A 16,237-nucleotide genomic window follows, 5' to 3' on the forward strand; every position below is an offset into this window, starting at 1 on the left:
TACCCTTCATATCCGTGGTGTATATCTAATCAATTATTCTTAGTCACTTCAGCTCTGTGTCTCCTTGTGTCTGGTACTTCAGTGATTTTCTCACATGAAGATCCACAAGGTTTTACGCAAAATGCAAAATATCAATATAGTGCAATACTGTTTTCTAAAAATCTCTCTCAGATAGAAAGCCACTCACATTATATTAAACTTCTCAAAAAAATTAATGGAACACTTTTTTTAATCGGGGTATAGCAAGTCAATTAAACACTTGGGATATTGATCTGGTCAGTTAAGTAGCAGAGGGGGATTGTTTAATCAGTTTCAGCTGCTTTGGTGTAAATGACAACAATGAGACGACTCCCAAAACAGGAATGGTTTTACAGGTGGAGGCCACTGACATTTATTTCCCTACTCATCTTTTCTGACTGTTTTTCACTAGTTTTGTATTTGGCTAGGGTCAATGTCACTACTGGTAGGACGAGGTGATACTTGGACCCTACAGAGCTTGTACAGGCAGTTTATCTACTCCAGGATTTCACATCAATACGTGCCATTGCCAGAAAGTTTGGCAAGAAAGTCTCAAAGAGCATGGAGGAGATTCCCGGAGGCAGGCAGTTCCTCTAGGAGAACTGGATAGGACTGTAGAAGGTTCTTAACCCATCAGCAGGACAGGTATCTGCTCCCTTTGTGCAAGGAGGAACAGGATGAGCACTGCCAGAGTCCTACATAATGATCTCCAGCAGGCCACTGGTGTGAATGTCTCTGACTAAACAATCAGAAACAGACTTCATGAGGGTGGCCTGAGGGCCCAAAGTCCTCTAGTGGGCCCTGTGCTCACTGTCTGGCACCATAGAGCTGTATTGAGATTTGCCATTCAACACCATCGTTGGCAGGTCTGCCACTGGCGCCCTGTGCTTTTCACAGATGAGAGCAGGTTCACCCTGAGCACATGTGACAGACATGAAAGGGTCTGGAGAAGCCATGGAGAATGTTATGTTGCCTGTATCATCATTCAGCATGACCGTTTTGGTGGTGGGTCAGTGATGGTCTGGGGAGTCATATCCATGGAGGAACACATAGACCTCTACAGGCTAGACAATGGCACCCTGACTGCCATTAGGTATCGGGATGAAATCCTTGGACCCATTTTCAGACCCTACGCTGGTGCAGTGGGTCCTGGGTTCCTTCTGATGCATGACAATGCCTGGCCTCATGTGGCGAAAGTATGCAAGCAGTTCCTGGAGGATGAAGGAAATTATACCATTGAATGGCCCCCACGCTCTCCTGACCTAAATCCAATAGAACACCTCCAGTTTCAGTCCATCTGACACTGCCAGGTGGCACCTCATACTGTCCAGGAGCTCAGTGATACCCTGGTCCAGATCTTGGAAGAAATACCCTAGGACACCATCCGTCGTCTCAGGAGCATGCCCCGATGTTGTCAGGCATGCATACAAGCACGTGAGGGCCATACAAACTACTGAGTAACATTTTGAGTTGCTGCAGTGAAGTTTCAGCAAAATGGACTAACCTGCTTTATTATTTTTTCACTTTGTTTTTGGGGTGTCTTTGAATTCAGCCCTCTGTAGGTTGATAATTTTCATTTCCATCAAACGATGAGGCATCCTTACGTTCCTAACACATTACCCAGTCCATATCAGTATAGATATCCAGCATGATATTTTTCCCCATTGAGAGCTGATGTGTTTTCAAAGTGTTCCTTTAATTTTTTTGGGCAGTGTATTTTAACTGTACTTTCCAATTAACCGCTTTCCAACCGCCCTATAGCAGAACTACTGTTACAGGGCAGCAGGACTGCGCAAAATTACTTGTATATATACGTAATTTAGCATTTCCGGGTAGGGGGCGCACACTTCCGCTTAAGCAGCATACTTACACAGTAAAACAACACACAGCACATAATGTGAAACGTGTTACTGGGGATGTAAGTGGCAGTTAGTCAGTTCCCCCCCAGGGTCAGAATGCCCGCCGCAGTCCCTCTATAAGTTGCTGATCGCTGCCATTACTAGTATTAAAAAAAAAAACACAGTATATATACTGCCATTTGTAGATGCTATAACTTTCACGTACACCAATTAATTTACACGTATTGCTATATATTTTTTTTTTTTTTGGCTAAGACGTAGCAGAATACATTTTGGCCTAAATTTATGATGAAGTTTGGATTTTCAACATTTTTTACTGGATATGTTTAATAGCAAAAAGTCAGAAATATTGGTTTTTTTTCCTTCAAAATTTTGTTTATAGTGCACAAAATTAAAAATGCAGAGGCAATCAAATACCACCGAAAGAAAGCTCCATTTGTGGGGGGAAAAAGGACATAAATTTCATTTGCGTGCAGCATTGCATGACCGCGCAATTGTCAGTTAAAGTAGCGCACAGCACCATATCGCAAAAAATGGCCTGGTCAGGAAGGGGGGGAAATCCTCTGGAGGGCAAGTGGTTAATACCCATAGAATGATCCACCAAGTATACCACCTCACCAAAAATACTTCCAGCTCCTTACCAAATGTGGAAGTGCACGTCGCACTTGTGTAGCCATTTAGTCTGCGTTCGCAACTGTGTGTTTCTAAACACCCGACAACACGCACAGAAAATTTCGAAAATGCATGTCCTGCTTGCGTTGCCATTTAGGCTGCGTTTTGCATCTGCGCGTTTCCGAACGTACGGCAACTCTCACTGAAAATGCATGCTTTGCATCACGTTTCAGAATCGCACATGATGCTTGCTTTGGCATTATGGCAACACAAATGTTATGTGCGTTTTCAAAGCATTCTGAAAATGCGTGGCAAAGCATGAATTTTCTGTGTGGGTTGCCACGCATTCGGAAACGTGCAGATGTGAATGCAGCAAAATTGTTGACACCCCAATTGCGGTTAGCAGACACGTCTTAGATACTTTTGGCATTTGTCACTTGAATGGGCTGCCCTATGTGCGGTGCACGTTTATTCTTGAAAAAGGTGCAAAAAAATGTGAGCAGGAACACGTGTTTCTGCTACGCTCAGGTGTGAATGGACTGTACTTTTGGAGGAAGTTTTTAGGCAGCAATGATAACCAGGGAGGAGAGGTGAGGGTTAAAAAAACCAAAACACTCATCTATTAAAGTCACATAGAAATGCTTCTTGTCTATGCTAATGCGACTCTGAGTAAGGTCGCATTGAAGTCACATCAAAGTAATCAAAATTGGAAGCAAGTCACTGCAAAATATCACTGAAATTGCATAAAAATCACATTAAAATAGTGGTAAATGATATGTTTAAAACACAATGCAAACATGCCAAAAATGCATATGCATTTTTGATGTAGAGCAGTTTGAGAGTAACCTAAAACAGCCTATCTTTATGGTGCATTCTTGGTACAATTTATATGGTGCTAGCTGAATAAACGACTTGTGATAGCTTGCTGCATGTTACCAATGCAGGACTATCATGTTAACTGTGGATTCTTCAATAAAGGTTGATGTACTCTCCCTGGCGGTATTCTCGAGTGTAGCTCGGGGTAAAGTTTCAGTACCACAAGCAGTAACCCCAAGCTACACTCGGGCTTACTATGCGGTGCTGCTCCTGGATCTGTTTTTCTCTTACCTTGTCCTGTGCTCCCGCGATGTCCCTCCTGCAGTGTCCCCGGCAATGTCCTCCGGCGGATACCGGCATCTGTCATCTGGGTTCCGTCCCCTGCGGCGTCGGGACGTACGGGGGACGGAACTGGCAGGAAATTTGAAAATGACAAAAAGTGACATTCACTAAATACACTAAAATCACATAGTAAAACATTGCTGCATCAAAGCATTTCACATACATTTTGTCCCTAGTGCTTTGTCCTCTGCCCTGCCTGCATTTTTACTGTTCTTTCTGCCTGGAAACTGAGAAATGTCCATGGCGTCCAAAAAGCGCCCTTTTAGGTTAAAATTGGTTTTAGACCGGCTAGAAAACAGCGATAGTAAATTAGAACTACTTGCAGAATTGAGTGATAATGATTTGTGGGGAAATTCGTCATCAGGCACTGAAAATGATTTTGCGACTTTGCTCAGTGATGTGTGAACTTGGCGCTATATTTAAAATTTCAGTGACTGCCCTTTGCACAGAAACTAGAAATGGAATAGTCACAATGTTAAGAAGTTCTCCTCCAAGAGCACTTGTCGTGCAATTCTAATGCACAGTTTTGCTTCTGATTTTCATGAACATCTATCTCCCCATGTCGTATTGCTCCTTTATCACAACTCATCCCTTTCAATTGTTCTGCTCCTTTTCCCCCCTTCAGCAATATGAACAAACTTCTCATGGCTGTGTCTCTCCGTTGTAACACTTCTTTATCCCAGCCAGTGTCCCACTCTTTCCATGCCCTGTCCTCCTCTGTTAGAATGCTCCTCTTTTGACTGTGTATTTTGCTGCCCTAAAACTCCATTCCTGGCTGTCTCTCTCCCTTTCATAAATCTTCGCTATCTACCCGCCATGTTCACTGTGCTTACTGGCTCCCTCTGTCTGCCAATTATATACACAACTGCCATTTTTTTCTGCAGATCCATTCATAATTTATGAATGGGTTTAAATCAGGGTGGATAAAAATCAATGATTTTTAAAAAAAAATAAAAAAAATCTGATTTTTTTTTAATTTAAATCGGATTTTTTTTATTTAAAAAGGATTTTTTTTTAATAAAATGCTTTTTGAGGGAAATTATATTACCATCCAAAGGTTATTCCATCATGAAATAAAGATTATTTTTTTAATTATGTAGAATAAGGCTGTATATGTTTAATTTTTTTGGTAAATAAATTCCATTAATCCATTCACAATGTCATGCTCTTCCAGAGGTTTTTGTAAGATTATTGGGCAGTTTCTCTGCCTACAAGATATCACAGATGCTTGGTTTACTTTTGCAGTTCTCAAAACTGAATTTGACTCAGCGGAGATCACATGCCTCTTTTTCACAGCAAAAATGTTATAACATGAACAGAGTTAAGAAAAAGACCTTAATCCTAACTTCTACAAATCTATGAGTACAGAATCAACCCCTTCAGTGCTAAGTTTCAAGAAGTTCAGTGAATAGAATAGAAACAATATTTTTCTGATTGTTTGGAGTGGACTGCACAAGAAGAAAGTGAAACTAGGTGTGAGGAGGAAGGGGCTGACAGTCTAAGTTTCTTAAAATATATATATTTTGTTTAGCCAAATTAGTTAACAAACATGGATGTTTGTTTAAGCAAATAACATATGCTGTAATGTTATTGTTTCAGATGAATAAATCTATTTAAATTGTTATTATTAAGGTAATGATTATTTTTCTCCTTCCTAAGTACAACAGAAAAGTTGTCCAAATATGAATGATTAACCTATTAAACTGGGGATAAAAAAACTAATATAAAAAGTTGTTATTCTAAAAATCTTCATCTACTTGCATATTAAAGTTATACCAGCAAGAATTAGTCTTTATGTAGAAAACTATGATTTAAATCAAGCCTTACTGACTAGTGATTTAAATCGTGATTTAAATCAGTTTGATTTAAATCAAATCCACCATGGTTTAAATGGTGACTCGCCATCGATTCCCTACTCATTATTTTGCTAGATGTGTGCCAGTCACTGTATTTGTCTCAACACTGCAACAAATTCATGTGCACAAGTGGCCTCCAAACTGCAGCCCTTTGTTTTGCCTTTATTTGGCAATAGGGCACTATTCCTCCCCCTGATACAAGGCACTATTCCCCCCACTAACACCAATGGTGAGGCACCATTCCTCCCACAAACGCCAACAATGGGGCACTATTCCTTCCACTGACACAAACAATTGAACACTATCCTTTCTTCCCATTAACCACCCAGTCTGAGGTATATACTCCTATTGCTGACATTTTCTACTTCCACTGTCCCCAGTCCAGTCCCCCTAAAGTCTAAAGCCTCGTACACAGGATGAGAATATAGGACAAATGATCATCCTTTTTTTTTTTTTTTTGTTTTTGTTTTTGCATGTTAGTATCGAAAATGAATAGGTTACTAAAGTTACGAAAATTCTCGTAAGACAAAATACAACTTCAGAAGTGATGCAATGTACTGTGATGTATTCTTTCATTTCTGAGCATGCGCAGTCTTGGTAACTTGATTTTTTTTCATACAAATACTATACTCATTACCTGAAAATCGTTTGTTCTGTTCTATTAGGAGAAACCTTTTCGTTCTTGTCCTTTTGTATAATTTCGCATGAAGTGTCATGATCTGCTCTTGAAAGCTGTGTACGAACGAATAGATTATCGGACGATCGCTCTGAATGTGTTTTTTTTAAATTTTTTTTTTATTTGTCCAATTTTCTCATCGTGTATACCAGACATAAAGGATAGTAAAATGGCCGTTTTTGTTTTGAAAGTTTGGAGACCCCTGATGTATACAAATAGCACTTAGTGAGTTAATGGTTGCAATTATTGTGACTGCTATGGTAAATGTTCACCATTGTGTATACGTACGTGATTAGGTAGAATCAGGGTGCCCATAAACCTGTGGATTGTGTAGCTGTAACTCCTCCTCAGCAGTGGAAGGTGCAGTCATCAGCAGATTTGTTTTTTTCTCATACTGCATCAGGGCATAGAAGTTGTAGCTGTAGAGCTGCATAAAAAGAAGTAATGTAGGCCTGAAACATCCTTTCCAAACAATACTGGGGAAAATAACTGTTGGGTGGGTAGGTGGATTGTGGGCTACATATGCTTTCATTATCAGCAGACAAAACGCAAACTGAGCCATCAATGCATGTGTGTGAGCATTCTTAGTTTTTTTTTTTTTCCCTGAAAAATGTTGACATTATAATGTGTCTATGTTTTATTGTATTTTGTTTGCAGACCTTTGTGAATGATGTCCGGATTCCTGAACAGACTTATATTACCCTGAAGTTTGAAGATAAGTTGAGATTTGGCTATGATATCCTTTTGAGATGTATTTGATAAATTAATTTATTAGACAAGCCGAAATCAAACACATTATACCTAATCCAGTACAAAGTGGTAAAAGGAAGCAAACTATAAATTCTGTTTAACAGGCTACTTCAAGTCTGAGACACACAGTCTATTCCTATGTAAATGTTTCACTGGATAGCTCTGAAGAAAAGGTTACTGTCTATAAGTGAGTAAATAAAAAAAAAAAAATAAGATATTGTACACTAGATTTCCCTATGATCACCAAAACCCAGTTGCAATTCTCTGTTATTGTGAATCCCAAACTAACATCCTATATACCTCTCACGTCTAGGCCTATGATTTAGAAGTGTTTGGACATTAATGACCTGTGACACAATGTTAACAGTCAGACTCAAAAATAAATAATGCATGTACAGAAGTCTGTGCCATGGCAACAAATGCTAGTTGAGGACAAACAATAGGCATGCTGTATGGGTAATCTAAGGAGCATTGTGATGAGCCTTGTCTTAGAACACACCAACACAAGCGCCAGGCCACAATGCCAGCAATGATGGCATATAATAACGATTACAGTTCCTTGAAAAAGTATTCATACCACTTGAAATTTTTCACATTTTGTCATGTTACAACCAAAAACATAAATGTATTTTTATTGGGATTTTATGTGATAGACCAACACAAAGTGTAAGTGTGAAGTGAGAGAAAAATGATAAATGGTTTTCAAAATTTTATACAAATAAATATATAGACAGCTACCCACTCATCACCCCTCTCCCCCGGCCTCACCACTACTCTGACCTCCACCCCACCTAACATTCCTCACACTGAAGCCCCCTCCACACTCCACACCTTCGACCTTACTACCATCGAGGAGGTCACCAAGGTCTTTTCTGACGCCTGCCTCACCACCTGCCCCCTCGACCCTATCCCCTCACAACTCCTATGGCCCCCCTCCATCCTATGCTCCCTCACCCACATCTTTAATCTCTCCCTCTCTTCCGGTGCATTCCCTTCCCCTCTGAAGCACGCGCACATCACTCCCATACTCAAAAAGCCCTCCCTGGACCCGAACAACCTCAGACCCATTTCCCTGCTCCCATTCTCATACAAACTCCTCGAGCGCCTAATCTACAATCGCCTAAGCTCTCACCTCAACGACAACAACCTCCTCGATCCCCTACAGTCCGGCTTCCGTCCCCTACACTCCACCGAAACTGCCCTACTCAAACTCTCCAACAACCTTCTAACCGCCAAAGCTAATGGCCACTTTTCAGTGCTCCTACTCCTTGACCTCTCCGCTGCCTTCAACACAGTTGACCACCCCCTCCTCCTCAAAAAAAACTTCACTCCCTCAGCCTCAGAGATTCTGCTCTCTCCTGGCTCTCGTCCTACCTATCACAACGCTCCTTCAGCGTTACCTATAACACTACCACCTCCCCCTCGCTCCCCGTCTCTGTTGGGGTCCCTCAAGGCTCCGTCCTCGGGCCCCTTCTCTTCTCCATCTACACCTTCTCCCTTGGCCAACTCACACACTCTCACAGCTTCAACTACCACCTCTATGCCGACGACACACAAATCTACCTCTCTACCCCTCGCCTCACCCCCACTGTCTCCGCCTGAATCACAAACCTACTAAACGACATATCAGACTGGATGTCGCTCCACTTCCTTAAACTGAACCTCTCCAAAACCGAGCTCCTAGTCTTCCTCCCAGCTCGCACACCACCCCTCATTGACTTCTCCATCACGTCCAACAATGCCACTATCAGGCCTGCCTCGCAAGCCAGAGTACTTGGTGTCATTCTGGACTCCAACCTATCCTTCTAGCCCCAAGTCCAATCACTAACTAACTCATGCAGACTCCACCTCCGCAACATCGCCAAAATCCGCACTTTCCTAACCCCAGAAACCACTAAACAGCTCATTCACTCCATCATCATATCACGACTCGATTACTGCAACTCCCTCCTCACTGGCCTGCCTCGCCACAGGCTATCCCCGCTGCAGTCGATCCTGAACACGGCAGCCAGACTCATTCACCTTACCAACCGCTCCATTTCCGCCACCCTCCTCTGCCAATCCCTCCACTGGCTTCCGAATGCCCAACGGATCAAATTCAAAGGCCTAACACTGACATACAAAGCTGTCCATCATACTGCCCCAAATTACATCACCGACCTAATATCCAAGTACCACCCAACACGCACTCTCCACTCCTCACAAGACCTCCTTCTCTCTAGTTCCCTAGTCTCCTCCTCCCATTCCCTCCCCCAGGATTTCTCCAGGGCGTCCCCTATCCTCTGGAACTCCCTACCCCAATCCATCAGACTATCCCCTACTCTCCTCTCATTTAGGCGCACCCTGAAAACCCACCTCTTCAGGGAAGCCTTATCCACCCCCTGCTAATTGCCGACCTCTGCCACTCTTCCTACCACTCCATTCCCCACAGCTATCTCTTCCTGTACCACTATCTCCTCCCTCCTAGATTGTAAGCTCGAAAGAGCAGGGCCCTCGAACCCCTCGTGTATCACATTGTATTGTTTTCGTACTGTCGCATGTTCTGTCTCCCTTTGTAATGTACAGCGCTGAGCGAACTGTTGGCGCTTTATAAATACTGTATAATAATAATATCTGAAAAGTGTGGCATGCATTTGTATTCAACCCCCCGAGTCAGTACTTTGTAGAACCACCTTTCGCTGCAATTCCAGCTGCAAGTCTTTTTGAGTATGTCTCTACAAGCTTTGCACATCTAGAGAGAGAAATTTTTGCCCATTCCTCTTTGCAAAATAGCTCAAGCTGTATCAGATTGGATGGAGAGCGTCTGTGAACAGCAATATTCAAGTCTTGCCGCAGATTCTCAATTGGATTTTGGTCTGGACTTTGACTGGGCCATTCTAACACATGAATATACTTTGGAAGGTGAACCTCCACCCAGGTCTCAAGTCTTTTGCAGACTCTTAACAGGTTTTCTTCTAAGATTGCCCTGTATTTGGCACCGTCCATTTTCCCATCAACTCTGACCAGCTTCCTTGTCCCTGCTGAAGAAAAGCATCCCCACAATATGATGCTGTCGCCACCATGTTTCACGATGGGGATGGAGTGTTCAGGGTGATATGTAGTGTTAGTTTTCCACCACACATAGTGTTTTGCTTTTAGGTCAAAAAGTTATATTTTGGTCTCATCTGACCAGAGCACCTGCTTCCACATGTTTGCTGTGTCCCCCACATGGCTTCTCGCAAACTGCAAACGGGACGTCCTATGGCTTTCTTTCAATAATGGCTTTCTTTTTGCCACTCTTCCAAAAATGCCAGATTTGTGGAGTGCATGACTAATAATTGTCCTGTGCATAGATTCTCCCATCTGAGCTGTAGATCTCTGCAGCTCCTCCAGAGTTACCATGGGCCTCTTGGCTGCTTCTCTGATTAATGCTCTTTTTGCCTGGCCTGTCAGGTTAGGTGAACGGCCATGTGTTGGTAGGTTTGCAGTTGTTCCATGCTCTTTCCATTTTTAGATGATGGATTGAACAGTGAGATGTTCAAAGTTTGGAATTTTCTTTTTTAACCTAACCCTGCTTTAAACTTCTCCATAACTTTATCCCTGATCAGTCTGGTGTGTTCCTTGGCCTTCCTGATGCTGTTTGTTCACTAATGTTTTCTAACAAACCTCTGAAGGCTTCACAGAACAGCTGTATTTATACTGAGATTAAGTTATACACAGGTGAACTCTATTTACGAATTAGGTGACTTCTGAAGGCAATTGGTTCCACTAGATTTTAGTTAGGGGTATCCGAGTAAATGGGGCTGAATACAAATGTATGCCACACATTTTTTCAGATATTTATTTGTAAATACTTTTTAAAACCATTGATCATTTTCCTTCCACTGCACAATTATGTGCCACTTTGTGTTGTATCACATACAGTCCCAATAAAATACATTTACATTTTTGGTTGTAACATGACAAAATTTTGAAAATTTCAAGGGGTATGAATACTTTTTCGTGCACTGTACTACACAGATTCAGCCAGTGAAGAACAAGACCTTTTCTTCTACAAACATTTAAAACTTTTAGTGGAAATCAAAGATCCAGAAGGAAAAGTAATAACAAAGATCAGGAGCAGCTCAGTTCCTTGAAAACGCACTCTAGCACCAGTACTGTTGAAATACTGGTTCACTCATTGCCACTGTGGTGCTGGGGGTAGGGGGATGCTTCCCATCCCAGAAAAAAAGGGACGACAGAGATGGTCAAGTCCTGACTTATTACATTCAAAAGGGAGAAAATTGTTTTCAATGGAATTGCTTATTAGCAGCTGTAAACCAGTGGTTGAGGAGATGTGTTTTTACACCCACTCCCCTTTAAGGCAGGCAGACAGGGATACAGACATGCCACAGTGCTTTGCTTCACAACTCCAGCAAAAATTATACCTCCTGTTGCATTTGGCTGGCAGTACTGCCTCCGAACACAACCCATCCAAGTAAGTGGGGTTGTGCTGCATCCGTGCATAATGTATGCAGTTGTGGCATCATGGAGCGGCAGTTAAAACGTGTGCTGAGGAGGCGACATTTCTCTCCCATGTAAAGTGCAATTTCCCTTGTAAACTGAACAGCCTATTTGCCTTTAGTAAATTGACTCTGTGGGTGCTTTTATAAAACAAAAAAAGACTTCTGCAAAACGTGTAGCTTGCAGCTAAGTCCATTTTAATCTTTGGCTACTCAGTTCATTCATATCTAAGCCTAAATCAACAACTAAATATATTAGAGCTTACCAGTTCTTGGATGTGATAACTGCTTTGGTTTTTATTTTTCAGGCTAAGAGTTTTTTCAGCAAACACAGAAAATAACTTGATTTTGCCAGAAATGCCATGTCTTTGTCACTTCCTGTGAGCTGAAAACAAACCATTATCTTTCATATGTAAACTACTAGTCCCATCAAACAATTATGCAATGGAAATGAACAATGACAGACATATTTAAAGGATAAGCTCACTTAAAAGAGGAAAAAAATAAATGGCCATTTTTTTGCAGGTACATGCTTTCACAGGGAGAGCGGGCGGCGGCTGCAGCAGTGGGAACATGTTACATGTTCCAGCCTAAAAACAGGTGGAACATGTAACGTATTCCCAACGGTGAACTTATCCTTTCCAGTTCAACCATGGCTCCCTCCATAGATACAGTGGAGAAATGAGTGAAGACACAAAGGGGGTTATTTGCTAAAGCGGCAGAGTGCACAATCTGGTACAACTTGGCCCATTGGCTTCCATGTTTTATTGCCAAAGCCTAATTGAACAAGCTAAAGTTAGAAGCCGATTGGTTACCATGCACAGCTACACCAGATTCTGTGTGCACCACTTTTAATAAATCTCCCCCAATGGGGCAAGAAGTGTGTTATTTAAGGATCACAAGGTGAAGCTAAGGATTGGAAGCTGCAGTATATTAAATTTTTTGATTTGGGTTTAGATACTATTTAACCTTTTTAGAGTAACTTTGTCCGTCTTTAATTAGAGATGTTGATTCCCTGAGTAGAAAAGCTATTATACTCACTTCTCTGGTGGCCCATGCCTCCTAACATTGAGCTAGCACTGCAGCTTCCATCAGTTTCTTCAGAAATAGACACTGCTGAGAGTTTTGGATGCTTGTGTCCCCCCACTATACACCATGGTTCCATCTTCTCACCCCTGTGTCACTACAGGGCACAGCAGTGACATAGGATTGAACAATAGAATCGCAGCACACGGCGGGGAACACTGGCATCCAAAATATCAAGCCGTGGCGAAGGCTTCAGGTCTGGTAAGGAACAATGTTAGAATGCACGGGCTGCTGGAGAGGAGAGTGTAAGAGCTTTTCTACTGCAGTGAACATTCATTTCTATTTGTATGGCTTTAAAGCTGGACTCAAGTCAGATATAAAAGATAACAGTTAATGCAATTAGCTATTCATTAATAATTCCTTTTTTTTTTTTTAAATGCAACTAGTATAGAGACCTGATTTTGAATTTATATCAGCTTCTAGTAATCCCTTATACAACAGCACTGGTAGAAAAAGGGACAGGACTGGGAGCCAATCAAGTGTTCTGAATGCTAATGAGGAAGGATTCCATAACAGTAAGTGGTTTTATCCACTTGGCTGTGCTGTCTGGCATGGACTGGATGGATAGAAATATACATTTTTTGGCAGATAAAACTGTTCCCTTATGTATATTTCACCTACGTAATAGGTTGGTTGCCTATGGTTCAGCCGTAAAGTAATTGTAAACCCTCACCTTGTAAAACAACCCATTCAGTTTAGAAATCAAAAGCAAAACATTTTTTGTATAGATATAAAAAAAAATTCTAAACACTTCTTTCCCCTTTTTATTATAAGTGATCATATTCCCTCTGTCTCAGCTGCATAAGAACTGGGGGACGAGGAACAACATTACACTAATCTTCCCAGTGAAAGGCGAGGAGGGGGGGGGGGGGCATGTCAGTGCAAGTCTGATCATTGGAGGGGAGCACATGGAGTTCTCAACATAGCTAGAGAACTGACCATGGTGTGTTCTTCTGCCTAGTGTGGTTAGTTTTTAATTCGAAAGCAAAGGGAATGGCAGGAACACCAGGGATTTTACACAACGGACCCAAGGGAATAGGATGCTTTTTCATATATGGTACAGCAGGCACATATGTGAAATGTTGTGTTTACGTACTCTTTAAAAAGCAACTGTGCGTGTTGCTAGTCCATCTGTGAATTAGTTCTACATTGAGAAAAAAATGGTGTTCATCCTGTCGCTTAGTATAGCATTGTTCATGCAGTCTGTGCAATGTGGTTGGTCAGTGTTGATTACTATTAATATTACTATATGTGTATAACTGTTTCCAAACATTATCTGCTGTTTCCTTAGCAGAGTATACATACCAATCTTTTTACTGTAGTACGTGGGGAAATGAAGGTTCCTGAAGAAGCTCTTAAGGTAATTCACTTTATAAATGAACCATGGCCAGTATTATGGTTTGTTTACATTGAGACAATTGTCTTTTTCCCAGTTCTTCTTTCAAGACCCCTCTGTGAAATGCAGCTCCTTCTGCTGTAAACAGGAAACACAAGTCACAGAGAATAAAGAAAATTAAAATATTTTACTCTTCGCTCCTGGAACAACAAGATTCTGACCCGTTTACTAAGTTTTGTTTGCAATTTTGTGCTGGGGACCAACCACCTCATCACTTGAGTGGTTTCTTTGGAGTCAGTGGCAGGTTTAAGCTGTACATTTGTACCCCTTCCTACATTTTGATGTTGCTGACAGAGAGAGCCTGCCTTTAGGGCTAGAGGACCCTTTTATTCTTGTCCTGTTTTGATCTCATGCAGAAAGGTTTGGATGTTTGGCAGGGGGTCACATTGTGATGGACATAAGAGCTAATTCACATTGGTGCATTGATCTGCATTTTATCGCAGGTCAAGGCATAGACACATAAAAAACAATTGCTAGACATCCTGTTTACCAAAAACCTCTCCAAAAACTAAAATGTGTTCACTCGCTCCTTCTCCAACCCAAAAACAGGAACAGGATGTGATGTCACAGGAAAATGCAAAACGCATAGCATTTTAACGTGTCCATGCATGTCACAACGTGCATCAGCGCTTTAAAAACAAACAAATGAATGGAAATGTAAATCCATTTTCCCTGCATTTTTATGCACATCAGTGTGAATTCAGCCTAAGTTATTTCTGAGTACATTGGAAATTCACACTGACTTGCGCTAAAATGCATGGAAAATGTACATTTCCATGCATTTTAGTTGCGTTTAATGCACATTGACATGCATTTTGCCGTGCATTGATGTACGTTTTTAGTGCGTTAAAGCACACTTTATTTTTCTGGATTTCCTTTGACATCACATTCTGTGTGTAGAGAAAGAGAGTGTGATGAGGGAAGACATATTCATATTTGGAGAATGTTTGTGTAGATTTTTCTCCATTTTGTGTTAATAGGATGTCTACCACAACAGCCCTAACAGCGCTAGCTATACTCAGGAGGAGGAGGCATGTGAGGAGTCTGGGGCAAACAAGAAGATGCTATTGGCTACATCCACTGCTGTCACAATGGGAAAGTAAAGGACAGTTTTGGACCTTATACCAATATTTCACACTCTCCAATCCCCCAAATATGGCCTCTGGTATTTTCCTTATGAGGGAGAAAATAAATCACAAATCAAAAATTTTTTCCTTTTTTTTTTTCCTCTACTTGCAAGGCATTGACCTGCATCAACGCAGCATTTTGGTTTGAACAGGACACATAAGAAGCAATTGTTTTTTAAACAAGGGCAGCACAGTGGCTAAATGGTTAGCACTTCCGCCTGGCAGTACTAGGGTCGTTGGTTCAAATCCCAGCCACGGCACCTGCTGCCTGGAGTTTGCATGTTCTCCCTGTGCCTCCCACACTCCAAAGACATGCTGGTAGGTTAGTTGGATCCTGTCAAAATTGGCCCTAGTATATGTATGTATGAATGTGAATTAGGGACCTTAGATTGTACACCCCTTGAGGGTTAGGGACTGATGTGAATGTACAATATATATGTAAAGCGCTGCGTAAATGGATGGCGCTATATAAGTACCTGAAATAAATAAATATTTGATCCCCTACCAACCAACAATAATTCTGGCTCCCATAGACTGGCTATGTGCTCATAGTACACATTCAAATCTCACCACCATGGGCAAGACCAAGGAGCTGTCAAAGGATGTCCGGGAGAAGATTGTAGATCTGCACAAGGCTGGAATGTGCTACAAGACCATCAGCAAGAAGCTTGGTGAGAAGGCAACTGTTGGAACGATTATTCGCAAATGGAAGAAATACAAAATACCCATCAATTATCCTCGGTCTGGAGCTCCACGCAAGGTTTCTCCTCATGGGATAAGGATGACCATGAGAAAAGTGAGGGAGCAGCCCAGAACTACACGAGAGGAGCTTGTGAATGATCTTAAGGCAGTTTGGACCACAGTCACCAAACAAACCATTGGTAACACAATATGCCGCCATAGATTGAAAGCCTTCAGCGCCCGCAAGGTCTCCCTCCTCAAGAATGCACATGTACAGGCCCGTCTGAGGATTGCCAATGAACAGCTAAATGATTCAGAGAAGGATTGGGAGAAAGTTCTGTGGTCAGATGAGACAAAATTTGAGCTCCTTGGCATTAACTTGACTTGCCATGTTTTGAGGTAGAAAAATGCTGACTATGACCCAAAGAACACTATCCCTATAGTCAAGCACGGAGATGGAAACATTATGCTTTGGGGCCATTTCTCTGCTTAAGGTACAGGCAGACTTTGCTGCATTGAAGAGCCAATGCACAGGGC

At 41.8% G+C, this 16,237-nt stretch overlaps 1 protein-coding gene across 4 annotated transcripts in view; it reads left to right on the top strand.

Moving 5' to 3' along the window:
- The window catches only part of CEP170 (centrosomal protein 170), a 158,151-nt gene that overhangs the window by 38,018 nt on the left and 103,896 nt on the right, over positions 1-16,237 (top strand). For all 4 annotated transcript variants that reach the window (XM_089669775.1, XM_089669778.1, XM_089669776.1 and 1 more), the window contains exons 4-5: positions 6,837-6,915; positions 13,798-13,856. In XM_089669775.1, the coding sequence (XP_089525901.1) occupies positions 6,837-6,915; positions 13,798-13,856 (138 nt within the window). The remainder of the gene's footprint in view (positions 1-6,836; positions 6,916-13,797; positions 13,857-16,237) is intronic.

The sequence above is a fragment of the Staurois parvus genome, unplaced genomic scaffold (genome assembly GCF_062004578.1).
Source record: "Staurois parvus isolate SC_StPar_1 unplaced genomic scaffold, SC_StPar_1.0 ptg000081l, whole genome shotgun sequence".
Taxonomy (NCBI): Eukaryota; Metazoa; Chordata; class Amphibia; order Anura; family Ranidae; genus Staurois; species Staurois parvus.